This window comes from Oreochromis niloticus, linkage group LG5, assembly GCF_001858045.2.
Source record: "Oreochromis niloticus isolate F11D_XX linkage group LG5, O_niloticus_UMD_NMBU, whole genome shotgun sequence".
NCBI classification, from domain to species: domain Eukaryota; kingdom Metazoa; phylum Chordata; class Actinopteri; order Cichliformes; family Cichlidae; genus Oreochromis; species Oreochromis niloticus.
Genome location: NC_031970.2, coordinates 22,594,554 through 22,613,832, shown reverse-complemented (window position 1 = coordinate 22,613,832; position 19,279 = coordinate 22,594,554). Strand labels below are relative to the sequence as shown.

Genomic DNA, 19,279 nt, shown 5'->3' with positions numbered 1-19,279 from the left:
TTGCGTCAAGATTTTGACAAGATCCCCAACACCACTGGCTGTGTAGACACAACACTGGTTGATACCTTGGATTTACTGCTTGAATAATTCATTGGTTGGTGTTAAAAAAAAAAACCTCTGAAAATTAGTCAGCGACAAAGACTGGAACAAAAATTGGCAGAAAAAAAACAACAAAAAAAACAGCATAATGTGCAAATGAAAACTTTGGGGCTTTCTGGAGGTCTTTCAAAGTCCGGAGAACTATTTAATAAAGCACACCTAAAAAAAAAAATATTACAAGTCAGTCACCTTGGAAGCAACACAAAGGGGGGTGGTTCAAGACTTTTGCACAGTACTGTAGCTGTGTTACAGTTCACTACATTTGCCAGCTTTTGATCAGTTGCTCTAATGCTAAAGTCAGTCATCTGTGGAGAATTTAAGGCCAGGAGCATTCTTTGCTTTTACCGTGTCCAATTGACATTGATGAACACAAAGATATGTATTACTGGAGTTTAGTTCTTCCTCCGTGGCTGAAACCATCTAATCAAAACCTGCTTAGTGTCTGACCATGATATTAAAAACAACCCTTTAGTTATTTTACTCGTGTAAAACCATCATCCCCCTATTTGAATCATCTGTACAAATTTACAAAAAACTATAGTATCAAAGCTCTCAGTGAACATTTTATTCAGTTATCACCTGAAACACGAACTGGCAGCAATATTAACGTAACACAACAGACAGGAAACCCCAATATACCGAGTCTGGTGATGTCTACTTTTATTTAAATTAAATCATAAAGGAATTTTTAAAGCATTTTATTATTTACCAAAAACACTAACCTCTTTACGGAATTAGATTTTCGTCTCTCATTAACAATCACAATACTACTCAGAGATTCTAGGCAGCAGAGCACAGTAGGTCAAACAGTTCTGAAAGCATTTCTAAGAAATGGTTGTAAACAGAAGTCAAGGCACAAATATACTGCAACAGACATGGAAATGATACTATAAAAGTGAAAGAATGTTAGGTACACACATACTTTAAATATTGTTTAGAATTTAGCTACAATTTCCCCCCAGTGGGTGAAGCCATTTTTTCTTTTTTAGCCTTTTAATTTTTTTTCCTATTTTTTTTTTGTTTTTGTTGGAATGTTACATACTTTGTGTGGATTACAGAGCTAATATTTGCCAAGTTGAGTCATGCAGAATATATACTTTTTGCTATGAATGATGAACTGATGTAAACATTATAAAAAAAGCACTTTCTTTTTTATGAATCATATTTTATGTCCATGCCTGTGCTTCAGCTCTTAAAAAATAAGCATCATGTGATTAAAAGGTTAATAATTTGCACATTGGAATTTCTAAAAGTAAAATGAATGCATTTATATATATATATATATATAAAAAAAAAAAGAAAACATTTCCCTCCTCTAGTAATTGAAAATAAAGAAACAAAAATAAAATAGATGTTGATTTTTGTGGTCATAGCCCAAAGAGTTAATAACACGAGCAACTGGATCAGCAATTGTTGAAAATCTGCAAGGCTCGTCGGGTTTTCAGTCTCTTAGGTGTCTTTATAAAAAGCAGATCAAAGCATAAATCGTGGTTGGCCAGTGCAGTCATTCATGATCCGTGTATAATCCCCCATCGCTATGGTCAGAGCGGTTCAAGTATCTAACAGAAACACAGAAAACAAACAAAAATATCTCAGTCATTTTGGTTTATGAATCCACATGGCTCTCAGTGACTTCAAGTCCTTTCTTCTTTAGACTCACCTCGACTCTCAGACTGATTTTCAGAAAAGGCCACAGTCCTTCAGGTTGTTCTTGATGATGACATCGGTGACGGCATCAAACACAAACTGCACGTTCTTGGTGTCAGTGGCGCAGGTGAAGTGGGTGTAGATTTCCTTGGTGTCCTTCTTCTTGTTCAGATCCTCAAATTTGGTCTGGATGTAACCCTGGGCCTCCTCATACGTGTTGGGGCCTGAGAAAAGTTTCAGGAGAGCTTAATCAGTGTGGAAAAGAAGTCAAATCTTTTTGCTGATAGGCAGAGACAGTTTCACTTGGCACTCATCCAAACTGACTCATTTCCAGCAATTCCTACAAATCAAGTATTATTATTTCCCTGTCCTGCATTGTAGTTGTGCACGTAGTTGCAACTTGCACCATTATGCATGGGCAGGCTGTTACATTTAAGTCAAAGAAGCCCCCGTTTTACTTAAGAACCCCGGGGAATGTTGTTTGCACTTTTCCTTTCTCACATGTAGCAGACGAGAGTTCGCCGTCTGCTTCTAAAGAGGTCTCAGGTGAAGGATTTTCCTCATTAGAGCACGCAGCAGGAAGGGCACTTGGAGTGCATTTGCTTACACTATACCGACGTGAATTTTTTAAATTTCATATTTTCATAAAAAAAATGGGTGCACCCTTCTTGTGCAAAAACAGTACGGTCATTTCTGGCTTAGTGGAAAGCAAGTGGGGAGGAGGGGAGTAAAATTTGCATCCAGAAGGTTTAAAGAAGATTTTGGGAACGTGTTGTAAAAACACCTTCAGGTTTGTATTTCTAAAAAGTGGCTCATTTCTGACACATGAATGGACTGATGTTGCACAAGAAATACAAACTGGGGCTAGATTTTGTTTCATGATTTCATGAAAAACTCGGCTTGGCAAGTGAAAACAAGTGCAAGTCTCAAAACATGTTTTTCATGTTTATCGTTCTACACAGTTGCAACGTTATCACTGGGCTTGCTATAAAGAATAAACACAATGACAAATGTGTTTATCATTGTGTTTGTACTGAGGCAGTCATACATACCAGTGTACTCAGGGAAGCAGATGGTCAAAGGGCTGTGAGCAATCTTCTCCTGAAACAGGTCCTTCTTGTTGAGGAACAGGATGATGGACGTCTCTGTGAACCACTTGTTGTTGCAGATTGAGTCAAAGAGCTTCATGCTTTCATGCATCCGGTTCTGGGTGGGCCGGGCACAAATGCGGAGATAAAGAGATTATTAGAGAACACTACGAGACCACACAAAGGAAATGAGTTCACTGAAACCTCGGCCCTCCTTCCAGTTCTTTTCATTTTCTTGGGACTGGACTCCAATGTGAAGTTCAGCAACTGTTTTCTAAGTGTTTACTCACCATCTCCTCGTCCTCAGCCAGGACCAGATCATAAGCACTCATGGCTACACAGAAGATGATGGCTGTGACTCCCTCAAAGCAGTGGATCCACTTCTTCCTTTCTGACCGCTGGCCTCCAACATCAAACATCCTGTACAAACAAACGCAGTGTAAATATGTATCTATGAGGTGGATTGGACTCAGCAATGAAGGAAACATTTTTAGGTCTCTCGACCTAGTTTCCCACTTCTACCTCTCTTCAGGCCTCTGTATTTCCCTGCCTCCTGAAGGCATTTCAGCACAGTGCAGCTGCACCGGTAACAAGAAGACTTGAGGCTGACGCATGGTGCGGAAGGTTTCTCACTAAGATTATGTATAATTTATTCATGAAGATGGAGAGGACTTGGATGCACGGGCGAGGATGCTCATCTCGACTGTGCCAGACTCAATAGTCCTTCTTTTCAGCTTCTCAGAACATATAGTTGACCGTTTGTGACATGATTCACTACAGCAGCACTTTGGCTCTCCCAAAACAGCCAGCTTTGGGCTGACTGAAGCGGGGATCTTTAGAACAGTGACACACTTTACACTGTTTACCCCACCAGTGTGCTCATCCACAGCACTGCTCACATAAGTCAAATATATCATACACTCCAGCACGAAAGAGACTGCATTAGGTAAACACGTCTGCATGGATTTGGTTAATGTCCTTTACAAAGAATTACTTTATTTATTGAGACATGAGTGTGACACCTTCCCACATGGGAGCCACACACTGACACGCTTATTTTCAGTAAACTCTGAGTGAAGAGGTGTTGAATATTTTACAAATACTTTCCCCTGTTGCTTGACTACTGTGCGCATCAGATACTAAGTATAATGTGGTTGTGTGTGGTTATAGCAATGGGGGATACACCATTAGCAATAATCACAAACAAAAACATTTCTGAGAAGCATGGCTAGAAATCAGTGTTCAAATTTCCAAAACAGCAACAGTTTGCATTCCTTAATAAATTCTTTCACTGATGTGTATAATCCTGCAATGGCAACTATTCAGTCACTAAAATCCCACACGTTTCCCACAGTTTACTCGCAATCACTGATATTGATCTTTCTGCTCATCACTGAAGGTTTTCCCCTTTTTTTTCCCCCTATGAATCGTAAATAGAAATGTGACATTACAGTGCAGTAATGGATGGCATGAGCTCTTAAAGGTTAAAATAATACTAATAATAATGGCCTCAATTGTTCAAATGAGCAACTACTCTGCAAACTGGAAAAAAATTAAATGTTTTCCTTTCTGAGAATTTTATGACTTTCAGTAAAGAAGAAACATTGTGTGCTGCAAAGAAGTCACAACAGTTACAGTGCAAATATAAAAGCATGATTCATAAGCCCATAAACACACTTTCTTGGCTGCTTTGACAGTATTCAAAAAGTCACTAGAAGTGGTGGAGCCCAAACTCTTTGAGGTCATGTATATGTCATGTATATAAAGTCAAAACCTGACTTACTTGACTTAAGACTTTATCAGTGAGGAATCATTCACAGCTACTTCATTTGCATTATAACAACTGAAAAAGCTAAATAATTAAATAGCAGCTGAAAATGGTCTTCGGGAACACAAGAGTTTCAATGTGACATGCACCCAACACTTTATGGACCTCTACACAGAACCTTTTGATGACAACTTGTAGTCAAAGCAGTAAAGCATCATTTTCTAAGAAAGGCGTTTTTATGTACATATTAAATAGAGCTTAAAGTTATATTATAAAGCCTGGAAGATCAGATTAGACTTCACTGCTTTTGTTCAGTCATTTTTTGTTCACATTCATCATTCAATGTTATCAATATATAAATAAGAATGCTCAGAGCAATCACAAAAATACAGCACTACCCCTCAGCCTACTAATACACACACCTATGGCATCAATTTAAAAATCCTGCATTTACAAGATTATCTTAAAACTTGACCTCGAGGTCAAGGTCACCAGGATTCGAACTCGTCCAACTTTTAGCAGCTGCACCCAAGGTATCAATTTCAAACTTCTACATTGCCTCATTTTTCAGTTATGACATTTACAAACTTGCATATCCACCTGCCTGCCTGCCCAGCGGTTTGACGACAAACCCCATCATCTGTTTATAGCTGAGGGGTAAAATGTAAAAGGTGATGCATCTCATGCTCTATGATTAACTGTATTATTAGAGAAATGTAAAATTCCTGACTCATCAAATTCATGTCTTTTAGTTAGCATGCTTAAACAATTATTCACTTTTGATGTTTAAACACTTCGGGGGAAAAAAAGGAAAAAAAAAGTTACAGGTTACAGCCTAACGTATCTTTTGTAAATTTCGAATTTTATTTCACAAAATTAGCTTAAAGAGCCAAGAAAAACAGTAAAAGAAGTCTTACTTGAAGTGCAGGTCCTTGAAGGTGAAATGTGTTTCCACAATGCCTGTGGTCTTGACTCGAGTCCGCAGCACATCTTGCTGTGTGGGGATGTAGTCTGGCTTGGCTATCCTCTCCAGGTCATTAAGGTAGCTGATGGAAGGATACAAAGACATTATTATTTATCAACCTTGGAGCATCCTCCTCTAACCTAACAAAGGGTGTTTTATCTTGAGATACTTTGTTGAGGTAAGATGTGAGAGAATGTTCTTTCTGGTTCAAAGCCCCATCTGTTCCTGGAGACAGACGTGAGACATGTCTCATGCTGGCAGTAACAGCACCAGCAGCACATTGCTGTCTAAACACAGACGAATTTATGATCGTATTACATGTGTTGACATCCTGTCAGAGAACGCCACAAGACTGCTTGTCCTTTACAGTTTCTATCTACCCAATCGCATTTAAAAAAAAAAATACAGTCACGAATACTTAAGGTGGACTTAATGGGCTTTTCCTAACTTGAATTTTAATTGCAGACAATTAATTTCACTATGGGGCTCAATTAATAGCATCTTAAATGTAACATACACAAAATTGCTCTGAACCAACGGAAAAGTTTCACAAATAATATTTGAAGCTTGCTTTAAAATGCAGCAAATGTCGCAACCTGCGGTTAGTAAAAGCTCAAGTTTTTTTTCTCATCAAACATTCAGCAATCATAAAATAATGCTGTATGATCAGCAGCTCAAACACAAAATTCTGCTGAGACACTGAGATCTTAGTCTTTAAACAGACACGAGCACAAAGGGACAGTGTGTCTTTTGTTTATCTCATCTCATCTCACAAACTACACAGAAAGAGCCAGAGGGCGAACATATAATCTGTCCATCTTTTAATGCAGTATTCAGCTGCATAAAAAAAGAGTTACTGTGCAAGTGTTGGAACTTAATTTAATCTCCTACAACACCACAACCCAAGTGTAAATATTTGAGCTTTCATACCACTACTCATTCAGCATGCCTGACAGTGTAATCATAATCCCACTCAGCCCAGAGAGTGATTTAGGCTGCTTTTGTAGTTCATACATCAGATTTAAGAGTGTTTGGTTTGATCATTATGTTTATAAATCCTGTATATTCATAGAATTTTGTTCTTAACTGCAGTTGTTTTTTTGGAAGGTTGGTGGCTTAATATTGTCACACTTATTACACAGAAGTTTAAGACACTTGGCACAAGGCTACAGTAGATCTGTAGAGTGGCAGACTAGAAATATTGCTGCACTCATAACAATTACAGCACAAAGAAAAACCAGTTTATTGACAGCCACGGTTACTTGATTCTTGAAGCTGATTTTGACAGTTCAGAATATTGTAAATAATGAAACTGGAGCTGTTCTGCTGAGAAAACTATGTACTGACAAAACTTCCAAAATACACCAAGCATCCTTTACTCAAAGAGTGAAATATGTGTGATAGACCAATACTGACCCAGCTTATGTTTATAGATGTGGATGAGAGAAAGTAATAAACTTAGCCTGCCAGGGTAAACCCTCTTTAAAAAAAAAAAGAAGAAGAAGAAGAAGAAGAAGAAGAAGAAAAGAAGAAGGAGAAGAAAAGAAGAAGGAGAAGAAGAAAAGATCCAGGGTGTGATAGAAGAGAGGCCTCGGTTAATGTGCGCTGTACCATTCTCTTTCTCTTTTATCTCTCCCTTTTCTTTCTCTCCCTCTCAGCAGGTGCTCAGATATGGATTATGGTCTTGTGCCAGACTCATTTGGTCCTCAACCTACTCACTCTGCTCTCTACAAAAGCAATGATGAAACACTGTAGTGTCCACTCCCAGAGGTGCTAAATGTGAGGCCGTGTTAGCAGCATGTGTCAGGGTCCCCTCAGCTTTAACAAGGGCGGTGAATACAAGACTGAGATGTTATGATTATACAGGCCAACACAAACACAGAACAATATTATTCTCCCTGGATGTTAAATATCACCTTGAAGCACTTAGCACTACACTGAAACCTCACAGCACAATCTGGAGGTGTCATCGATCAAAGTGTCATTATTAAAGGGTTTCCATTTAAACAGAAATCAGTGCTGTTAATTGCTGCTGAAGCTTGTAGGGATATAGTGGTTAACAATGCTCTCTATCCCCAAAGACTCCCCCGAGGGTGGACGTGATAACCACCTCTCACCAGTAGCGTCTCGCACTTACCGCATTCTCTTCCCATTATTACACCAGTAGATTAGACCAATGCAGCCAACAAATGGGGCACTTAAATGATAAGGGTCATTGAGCTAATTAAGACCTGCAGAGAGACTGAGCTCGACTCTGTTGTCCGTATAAGGCAAAGCCACTGATAAAATTAAACACTGATCTCTTCAATATTAATAACCATTACTGTTCCCTGCGCAAGCTTTGTCAGTGTTTGATGTGATGAAGTAGTGAAATGTAAGACAATATTAAAAATAACAAAGAGGAATCTAACATACAAGAAAGGTCAAACTAAAAAAGCAAAACAAAAAGAAAAGTAAATTAAATAAATAAATAAAAAATACAAGTGGAACAAAAATAACAAAAGGTTTGGATATTGGGGATTAACCTACTGATAGCAGTAGTTTTAAACTTTAGCTCTAAATCTGGATTAAGGAATGGTTTCATAAATGAATTAACCATGGGGTTTTTTTTTTTTTTTTTAAAATGCTTTACAGTGCCAGATACGCCCACAAATGTCTTCTTGTTCTTTCCACTCCCAGGTTATTGAGGCACTTACTAGGCCGCAGAGTCGTTTAGCTGGTACTCTCGGGCCCGTGTGAAGCAGCTCTGGACACCGCCATCAGCCCACAGTCGTTGGATGATGTTGGACAGGTCCTCTGGCAGGGTGCCCTGCTCTTCTGCTGCTCCTGACAGCGCAAAAAGTTGGCGAGCATCATCCTAGTGCAAAAAACCCCCCCAAAACAAAACATACACATCAATATATAAAAATGCATTTATTCTTATTTTTCTTCATGAAGGAACAGACTAGTAAGTCTAACACTGCAGGACTTTGCTTTCACATAGCTTCCATTGTATTTTTAGTTTGCATGGAAAAATAATCCTGGCTCAGAATACATTTTATAATCACAAAATATAAGATACTAACTTCATTAGTTAGGGCAAAATCAGAAAAAAATATTATTACAGTAAAACCATCAATCACTGAACCACAGAATTATTTTTTAAACCAACTGAGAAAATTGAAACTTGAGTTTATTGAAGCGTACAGCCAAGATTCCCTGGGTTACTGATATTCTGATTAAAATCAGTTATTAAATTTGGTAACTGGTTGTATGCCACTGCCACAGAAAAAACAAACAAACATGCTGTTATTCCACGTATTCTGTGTGTGCTTATGGTAATTTTGTTTTTTAAAGACCGATATCTTGATCGGCATCAATTAAAAGTAGCACAAACTACAACCCCTACACACTTCTGGTTTCATAACCGGACAACTTCTTTTTCTTTCCACATTACGTAACTTGAATTTCCTGTAACTGTACGACCTTCAAACAAGTCAATCAACTGGCTCGGGTTAATGATTCTCACGGCTTCATCCAGGCATACCCACAAAGTGATGGTAAAAGTATGTGTATGCTTGAATTCTCTCTCTCTCTGTCCTCTGTGTCAGTGTCCTGCAGCTCACCCTTCCCCCTCGCAGTCAAGTTTACGGGAGGTAAACAATATTCTGGATTACGAAAACTCAAATCCCTCAGTGATGATTCAAAACAGGTAGGTTTTTAGTGAGCTCAGCAACACACAGACATGCAAAAGAGTTCTGTGCACTCTAAATCTTGTGAATGCTTCAATGTTAATGTGACTAAGATTAATGTGATTGATAAAACGAGTATATGTCTGAAAGGGCCTTATCTGATCCTATACCAGTACCTTGCATTCACACTTATTTGGTAAACAATAAAGACGCATGTACACAACAAGTGTAGAGTATAGCAGCTTGTTTCTTTTTGACTGAAATGATTGAAAGATACAGGATACTAAAAAGCTCTTTGCAGCTCACCACAATGGGGGAATGCTTAACTTAAAAATTACCTTTTAATACCACACTCTGTCCGGCAGAACCTGTCATGTAGCGCTTACTACCTTGGCAGAGCCAATCCTGACACACGACAGGCAGTTGTGTGTCAGGATTGGCTGGCGCGCACACACACACACACACACACACACACACACTCGCTCATGTTTATACAGCTACACTGAAATAAAGGTCACCCAGGAGGGTGAAATTTGGAAAAACGTATCAAATGTGTTTAGAAACTCCAAATCAAGGATTAATCGAGTTACAAAATAATCAGTGTTTCACAGCCTGCATGAATCTAAGATGGGGTGGAATATGAGGCAAGAATCACATGAGAAATGATGGCTCAGTAGAACAAATGATTGTGTTTCATGTTCTCTTGAGTAAAGACTGACTTTATTTCTGTGATCTTTTTATGGGTGGTACTCTGACACTGCAGGCTTCCATCTTCAATATCTGCTACCCAGTGTTCATTTATGAATAGAATAGATCACACAGCACTTAGAGAAATTCTTGATCTGCATAATTTCTGCTGCCTCAAATCCTTAAATCCTCAGGGTAAGATATGGAGGGTTATGAAGAAGGCAGAGAGGAAAATTTGGGTAGTGATTAGTCAAGATGTTATCACTGAATTGCGTGCTAAAGCTTAATTGCACTATACTATCCTGCAGGTTTAGTATAACCTTGAATGGCAAAGTTAAAATTACGTGGGAGCATTGGAGCACTTCGACCCTTTGTCTGCATTTTAATGTATATTTAATATTCATTATATTATAACAGGTGCACTGAGCAAAGTTTAAAAGTCTAAAGCTCAGAAGTTTCCAGTGATTTATGAAAAGAGCTGCAAAATCTTAACATTTTTGCATCACTAATATCATTTCACTCATATCTCCCTTGTGGAGGGGATGGCACTGGGTGAAAAGTTCTGTATTTTAAAGACATACCGCTCTGGCAGACTCCTCATAGTCAACCTTGAGGTTGGCCATGGCTTTGATGATAGCCATAATGGACTGGATTGTGTTGCTGTAGACGACTGCTCTGTACTGCCTACACTCATCTTCTGAGTATCCATCCTCGTGAATAATCCTGGAGAAAAGAGGGAAGGATGGTGATTCAGATAAAGCAACAACTCATACATAATTTATGTTAAAAAACTGAACTTAGCAATTATTCACAAAGCTGAATGCTGCTATAAAATAATGAAAAGTACTGTAGCAGACACCTAAAAAAAGAACCCATTAAAACAATAGAAATGTATATTTCATGAGATTAATTAAAAAAAAAAGAAAGACACACACAGATTTGCATGTGATGCTGCTGGTCTGAGCTACTGGGAACGTTCAGGTGTTTTATATCATTCAGTTACAAGAGACTAGAGCAAATATTTACTTCCTTTTTGAGTTGTGTAGATACAACTGTAGAGAGGGAAAAAAGCATGTGTTTGAAAAGACAGAAGCCTCTGGGCTGGAAACCAAACAGAACTATCTTCCCCAGCCTGCCTCAGCCAGGATGTTCAGTGGTTGTGTGATGTGCTGAATAGGACCACATTAAAATGCAAGAGAGCCCACTGTGAAGCAATGTGAGGCGCAGCCAAAATTACTGAAAGCTCATGGGTGGCTTCCTCTCACACTAAATGATTTTAGAGAATTTCGTCTAACTGACAGTCTTGTAAGGCAAAAATAAACTTGTCATTAAAGCCTTTACAACTAAGAACAATCAGGAACTTGATATTTGGCACAAAACTGTTCATATGCCGAACTCAAACCGATATGGTTTCTCATGTGATGTCAGGCGCACATTGCTTGGGAGTTTTCTGCCATATTGGACATGAAGCAACTGCCAGTTACTAAGGAAAAATGTATTCCCAGCTGGTTGGAAGCGATTCCTGAACTTTTCTGGCTCTTGCTATGTGAAATTAGTTGCAAAGAAGGTCCTACACCAAAAACCTCCTACTGATTGCTTTGGTTGATTGTAGTTTTTCCATGTTTGTCTGCAAATACTTGCGAACTGCTAGCCGATCGGTAGTTCAACTTGGAGACCTTTGTCTGCAAAGCAAAAGCTGTTCTGCAGCAACTATGTTTTAAAGTAGGTAACTTTTAATTTGAAGGCAATCGATCTCCATGTCAACTTTGCATTACACTTTTCATTTTCACTACAGCTCTAGGAGTAGCTGGCTTGTGTTTCTAGACAAGTCCATCACTTCCACCAAGTCCACAAACATACAGTCCAGATCAAAAGTTTAAGACCAATTGAAAAATGGCAAAAAATCATATTTTGCATGGTTGGATCTTACCAAGGTTCAAAGTAGAGCTTCAACATGCAACAAGAAGAAATGGCAGTGAGACAAAACATTTTTTGTGCGTGCAATTTATTGAAAACAACACCTAAACTAAAACAAGCTGTTTTACAGCTGATCAACATTTAGGACCACATGCCTTTAAAAGACCATCTGCAAAAATGTGGATTCATTGTCATTTTCTGTCAGGTAGTCACACTGTCATGATGTTCTGATGGCAAAGGCAAAAAAAAAAAACATTCTTTTTTGAACGTGGTCGGGTTGTTGAAATGCATAAGCAGGGTCTCTTGCAACGCGCTATCGCTGTTGAGGTGGGACGTAGTAAGACAATCCTGAGGGTTATGGAATAAAAAAGTCAAGGGGAAGACCCAAAACAATTTCACCAGCACTGACCCGGAGTATCCAATTGGGTGTCTGTCAAATCTTTGACCCTTACTGGTGCCGACTGCATTAGACGACATCTGAGACTGAAGGGCTTCAAAAACAAAAAAACGTCTTCAAAGACCTCGTCTCCTTGAATGCCACAGAACTGACCGTTTGGACTTTGCAAGAGAGCACCAAACATGGGACATTGAAAGGTGGAAGAAAGTTTTATTCTTTGATGAGAAAAGAATTTCACCTTGATGGTCCTGATGGTTTCCAATGTTATTGGCATGACAAACAGATCCCACCTGAGATGTTTTCTAGGCGCCACAGTGGAAGGGGCGCCATAAGGGGGTGCTTTTTCCTTAGGTGGAACAATGGAGCTTCAGGAGGTGCAGAGGCATCAAAAGGCCGCTGGCCATGTCCAAATGTTGCAGAGAGCATCCCTCATGACTGAGGGCCCTCGTCTGTGTGGTGACGACTGGTGTTACAGGGTTTTTTTTGGAGGTGTGGTCCTAAACGTTTGATCAGCTGTAAAACAGTCCGTTTCAGTTTAAGTGTTGTTTCCAATAAATTGCACACTCAAAAAAATGTTTTGTCTCGCTGCCATTTCTTCTTGTTGCATGTTGCAGCTCTACTTTGAACCTTGGTAAGATCCAACCATGCAAAATATGATTTTTTGCCATTTTTCAATTGGTCTTAAACTTTTGATTGGGACTGTATTAGTGACCAAAGCAATCACAAGGTGTTTTTTTCCCCTCAGCTGACTGGGGAATACACATTTTTCCCTAAAAACCAGTGGCAGTCAGATGGTCACTGACTGTAAACCAATGAGGGAATACTCAGTTTTCCCTTATGACTGGCGATGGTTGACTGAGAGGGCATATGACTGAGAGCTTAGTCATCGAATTGTCACACATCCAAAATTACAGACAAGTTAATGTCACATGGTTAGTGGTCACATGTCTGCAAAACCTCAAAAAAATTTTATATGTCAAGAGAAAAAGTACTCGCACATCATCCATCAAAATACAATAACATGTTTGACTTCTGGAAAAGTTTTAATCACCAAGAGTATTAGAAGAGTGAGTGGATTTTGTTATTTTAATTTAGTTTTTATTGTTGGAATATGCTTTGTTTAAATTTAGTTTTTATTAGTTAAAGTGTTAGTTTCAGTCTTTTTAATGATTACTTTAATTGTTTTCTTTTATTACTGTAGGGAGGGCATGTGTCAAAGGCAAGATTAGTGAAAAATCAACACGTTTTACAATAAAAACACAAAACTTCATGAAAGCAGCTGACTCAGTGTTGTAGACATCCAAAGTCTCAATAAACACACTCATCAGGTCCTCATCAGGCAGCATCATTGTGTTTATTTTATATCAGTTAACTTCCCAAGTTCACAAAATACTTTCAGTTAGTTTCAATTTTTTCAAAAGACCAGTTTTTAATTTTATTTCTGTTAACTAAAATGTTTTGTCACTTGTAGTTTTAGTATTTAGTTTAGTTTTTTTTAACTATATCAATCTTGTTGCTTTTTTTCTCATTTAACCATTTTATGACTGCTGGTTTCAAGGTCTATAATGGTCACCACATTGGTCTGTGGTGTCACGTACATCCCCACAGCCTTGTCACCATCTGTAGCGGCACTAAGGGCGTGGGTATTTGCTACAATATTCTTTGAACAATGTTGGTGTTTTTTGTTCTCAAGTTTTTTCTCTGACTTTCACCCGCGGATGTGGCGTCACTTTTGGGCTGCACCAACTTCTGTGAGGGCGACACCGGCGGGTATAATGGGCCTGTATACAATGTGGACCAGAGGGAATTTTTTAGAGAACTCCAAAAACTGTAATCCACTCATGTTGTCATTTCCTGGAAATGTCAAAATTTTTGGCAAGCTTAAGTTGTCCCAACCTGGAAGTCTAGCAGTGGAATTTATTTATAGTACTTTAATATTTTCAAAACTAGATTAAAAGAAACCCCCTCAGTAATGCTGCAGGCCCCCTGGGAGTCTCACACATTTTTTACAACAAAAATTCTCCTTTTCATCATTATTAGTAACGGAAAAATTCCACACACCAAATATAAAATTTATTTTGTACTCTAACATAGGAAGACAAAAATGCTGAATCTCTCTCTCTCTCTTTTTTAAGTTACTCTGGGATTAATGCTAATGATGCATCCAAAAAAACAAAACAAAAACAAGAAAACACATCAAGCATATTAATGTGCCTGTGAGCAGGTTTTCAAGAACTATATGAGTGCTTAGTAAGCTGCAGCAAGTGAAGAAAATCTACACAACGTGTATGACTTGATGCGTATTTTATGCATTTGTGCACCGGAAATAATTGTTTGATATCAGTGTAAGAGCGAGTAAGGAGGGTTTCAGAGACTGATGAGAGTGAGAATCAGGCGAGAGACCAGCAGTTTCATTTATGAGTACCGAGTAATCAAAGCCTATAAATACACAAGAGAAACCATATTAGTGCTTGTATGACTAGCTTCTCATACATTTACCACATCTGTTGTAAATATTTCTACAAAACCTCTAAATAAAAGTCCTTGTATCCTTATCAGTTTGTCTGACAGTTTCAGATTATGAAGCAACCATCTGGCCTGCACAATATAAAATCATCACTTTCAACAAATAAAATTAAGACTTGTGATAAATATATAAATATTCTGTGTATATTAGCTACAGTATACAGTTCCTTATCATTTCTGCTTTAAATGTACTTTTATTGTTATTGAACCACACAGACCAAATATTACTGTTTTATAGTGGCACAAAGCAACAATTTGTCTTATTTATCTTTTAATAATGGAGCCTTAAGCCAAGCATAAAAGAAATATGTGATGGGGTTTTGTTTTTTTGTTTTTTTCAAGATTATAGCTCTCTCACTAATTTGTTCGCACAAAACAAAGGATGTGCATAAAAACAGGTGGCTCAAGATGTACTTAAAATGAATAGTTAAACAACACCAATAGCACATTTATACATTCCTTATAGAATCACTTATGCTTAAAACATATACTGAATTGGCATTCATGATGGGAGGAAAAGCAAAACAATGAGCAGTCACTCACTTCATCTGCTTCACAATGGTGCTCTTCCCCGACTCCCCAGCACCTGCAGAGAGAACAAAAACAGGCAGAGGTTAAAAATATGCTCCTGTTAGCTGAGAAATGTAAACAGGCAGCCAGTAAGGCTGGCTCACATCTGGACCCTCGTCTTATCCCCTGGCCCTTCACCTCACAGCGTTGGCTTCTGCCTCTCATTTTCATCGTGGACCAGTCTCCTTTTTTAACTCACTGTATACCTATGAGTATTCTGCAGCTATAAGTCAGTTCTACAGTCTGAATTCAAAAGGCAATGCAGGGATCTGTTAATTTCACAGCAGACACGTCACAGCCACTCTCAAGAAACTACTTTTATCGTAGTTAACATTTTAATGGAAATGTCTTGCACTGACAGGATATAGGCTTTTCTTATCCTCCACTATGTTTATTCTAACAGCCTGAGGCGACCAGAGAGAGCTCATCTGCCACAAGGAATCTAACACTACACACAGACGTACACCCAGGGGTGCCTGTCAGTGCACTCTCTGCTCGTACTCGCCTGGGGTAAAGTCTTTATGGGATGACCCTCAAAATACACTGCAACGCAGCATGCAGCACGCACAATCAAGCCCCAGGGTAGGAATGGGCCAAGATACTTTCCACAGACAGCTGTCAGCTCCTACTCCTCCATGGCATACAAGTGAAGACACTAATAGATCACATGCAGTTCGCCTTTCAATAAAAACAGCTTACACAAACATCCAAAGATTTAGATTGACTAAAGTCGCTTTGTGTACGGTGTGTACTATGATTAAATATATGACCACAGCAATGTCTGAGTGGACAAAAGGTGAAATCGTGCTGCTGTTCAGCAGGATATTGCAACATTCTCAAATTTACGTTATCCTCATGGTTATGAGGCAACTTGCAATTCACACCATGATGGAGTATTCATGATGCAACACGGTCTCTGAGGCACATTATCAAGAAAGGGAAGAAAGACAGACTCTGGTTCTCGTTGATTTGAGTGTAAAGTAAAAACTACAAACTGATTCCCTATTTCAAATAACAATGACGCAGGTAGATTAAATATTGTGGGGTGTTCACAACATTTTAATCGATTATTGTTCTCAGAATTCAGATCAAATACTTAACCTTGAATAAATCATATTTGCTGTCATAGACTTTTCTTGTTTTATTTAAGCTGCAGCAGTAGTATTTAGTAGTAGTTAATATACCTACAATAACAGGGCTCTCTTGGAAGAAAAGAAAACAGAGTTTATAAATCTGACTGACCAGAGCTGAGAGAGCTAGCCTTTCTCTTACCACACCTACACACAGATTCTTCTGAAGGTAGTAAACAAGCACTTTGGAGTTTGACCTGTGAAGCTAAAACTGCTAACAGAAATGAGTAATGATGTCTGGCACATACCTTGATGTCCCTGCTGCTTTGATTAACAAATAACTAGAAGCTTTTGATATCATACAATACAAATACTTTCTGTGATAATTGCACTGATACTACTGATCCTGTTATTTTCTCACAGCATACTTTGATCGCCATATCTCATTTGGATTATAGAAGTCCAGAAGACTTCAGATCCATAAACACAGAGACAACTCATTCCCACATGCCATTTCGATACTAGTGCTTGGAAACATTTCACGAGTCAGCGCTGGCTAGAGTCCCTCCACAGTAACCTATAACTTGTGACTGAATACACAAAAAGTCAGTCAATCCTTTTTAAAAAAAAAATATTTTTTAGTATAAGCAATGACATGAAATGACAAACAAATGAATGCAATATACTTTAATTATCGGTATATGAAGGAAATACAGCAAGGGATCACACTGCTGGTGGAAAAGCAGCAGACGGAGAAAAGTTAAGTCTGAGGGAAAATAAATACTGCCCACTGCCTAGCAACTGGGCAATGTGCACGACAGTTGTGGTTATGTCTGACTCATGGCAGAAAATGAGGAGAAAAACAACACAGAGGGGGAAACAGGACTGCCAGTGCCCAATGTCCAGTTTCATTTGAACAAGATCAGTCAGCTTTAGTGTTTAGTGTTTAGCTTACTCTCACATAAGTATGTTAAAAATACACACAAACATACACACAAAATATATATAAAGCTGAAGAATGTTAGTGTGCATGCATGCGTAGCTCATCTTGCTTGCATGGGTGTTGCTGAAGTAGGGCTTATTAGCATGAAGATGTGTAGTACTAGGAAAAGCAGCAGGGAATTTGTAAATCTCCCAGCAAGACTCAGGAAATTGTCTGATTACTGATGGGTTACCATGTGACTGGCAGAACCAACACAGAGATAGTACAAGGTGCCAGGAAGCCCACAGGATTAACTGGGGTCCGGCTGCAGCTGGATGAAGCTGAGGCCTGACCCGTACATCTCCCTGTATATAATCTGTGAATCTTTGAGCTTCTGTACTAATATTTCTTCAAAATGGTAGTAAAAACTGACAGAATCGTACACTCATGTCTTCAACCCAGCTGCAGCAGAAGTAGCACAATGAACCAGATTACAAATATCAAGAGCTGCACGACCAGCCAAAGTGTTGAGACATCAACACACCGTCATCTAACAAGCCCTTCGGAGACTGACTGAATTTACAGATTTGGGGATGGGGTGGGCTGTCATTAATACATTTGTGTTAAAGGAAAATGATCCCAAATGATTGAGGTATTTTTTGGATGTATTCCTTTTGCACATTATATCAGCACAAAAAGAAAAAACTTCAATCAAGTCCCAGGTCGCCATAGAGAGAAGAACTTCTAATCGCAGAAATGGAGAGAATGCATCAATCCCACTGGGTTATGTAAGACATCAAAAACAATCCATTTGTGCGTGTGGTTGCTCCAGGCCACCCAGTGAGTTTCATTAATTTCACTGTTAAAGAGCTGATAGAGATGAAGAAAAACCCATGTCATGTGTAGGGACCTATTTGGTTTGTGTTTTCTACCAAGTTAAAACCTAAATGAGTTTGCCTGTAATTGGGTATCTACCCTTTTTTGCAGATGAGCTGGTAGCTGCTTTATGTCATGTTGGAATGAAATGCAATTACCTCTATTATCCTAAGGGAAATCTATCTGCTCCCTGTGTGCCAACAGGTGGTTTAATGTTGGATACTAGTAGGTGTTAAATAAACCACACAGACAGTAATTCCCAAAGCATGAAGGGGAAACACTAATTATCCCTGCAGAACTTCACCTCACTAACACAGACTCCCATGAGGGACAGTCATTGTATGTATAGCCTTTAAGTCTATTAGAGCCACATTTGTCTCGGCAGGAAGAATGTGATGATGGTTCAAATGCACACAGCAGCACCACCACCTGCCACTGCCCAAAGAGTTTAACTTTTCTGAGGGGTTCCAGTAATAGATTGGCTTATTAGCAGTCATTAGCTCCAAGCTACAGAGATTTCCTGAGGGCTAATTTGCAGATTAAGCCTAGAAAACAGACCCATTAGCTCATTTTTTTCCCCTCTTCTTAACCTAGGAACCTATGGGTTGACAAGATTTTAGTTTTCTTATGCAGAAACAGGGTCTTAGAGGGGAAAAAACAACAAAAAGCAAAGCTCTATCCACCCCCACATTTGACCAGCAATGAAACATGACGAGAGGAATAACTCTAATGCTTCTGTGAGAATTCCCGGCATGCCCACACCATCTCTACAGTTTTGTCATTTGGGTGAAGCAAGAAGAAACAGACAAGTCTAGACACAACACAAGAAAGAAAATGAAAGGTTCTTCCTGCTGTTGTGTTAAGATTCAACTGCCTGATATAATGAACCTTTATGCACTGTCTCATCAGCACTATTTTACTGCTAGAAAAGAATTGCGTTTAAAATCAAACTAGTTTCAAAGACCTACCTCCCATGCCATTAAAGTTTTTATGCTATGTATGTGAATAGATGTGCATGTGTTTGGAGCAAGTGTGATCTATCCTGGTGGGACTGGGAGCGGGACAAAGACAGCAGTG

At 38.8% G+C, this 19,279-nt stretch overlaps 1 protein-coding gene across 1 annotated transcript in view; it reads right to left on the bottom strand.

Moving 5' to 3' along the window:
- Positions 1–649: 649 nt before the first annotated feature.
- LOC100695013 (guanine nucleotide-binding protein G(i) subunit alpha-2) overlaps positions 650–19,279 on the bottom strand; it is a 51,913-nt gene continuing 33,283 nt past the window's right edge. The window contains exons 3-10 of the mRNA XM_003441449.5: positions 15,308–15,350; positions 10,506–10,647; positions 8,263–8,423; positions 5,520–5,648; positions 3,125–3,254; positions 2,799–2,952; positions 1,760–1,970; positions 650–1,658 (exon numbers count right to left, since the gene is read on the bottom strand). Of these exons, the coding sequence (XP_003441497.1) occupies positions 1,780–1,970; positions 2,799–2,952; positions 3,125–3,254; positions 5,520–5,648; positions 8,263–8,423; positions 10,506–10,647; positions 15,308–15,350 (950 nt within the window). The 3' untranslated portion in view covers positions 650–1,658; positions 1,760–1,779. The remainder of the gene's footprint in view (positions 1,659–1,759; positions 1,971–2,798; positions 2,953–3,124; positions 3,255–5,519; positions 5,649–8,262; positions 8,424–10,505; positions 10,648–15,307; positions 15,351–19,279) is intronic.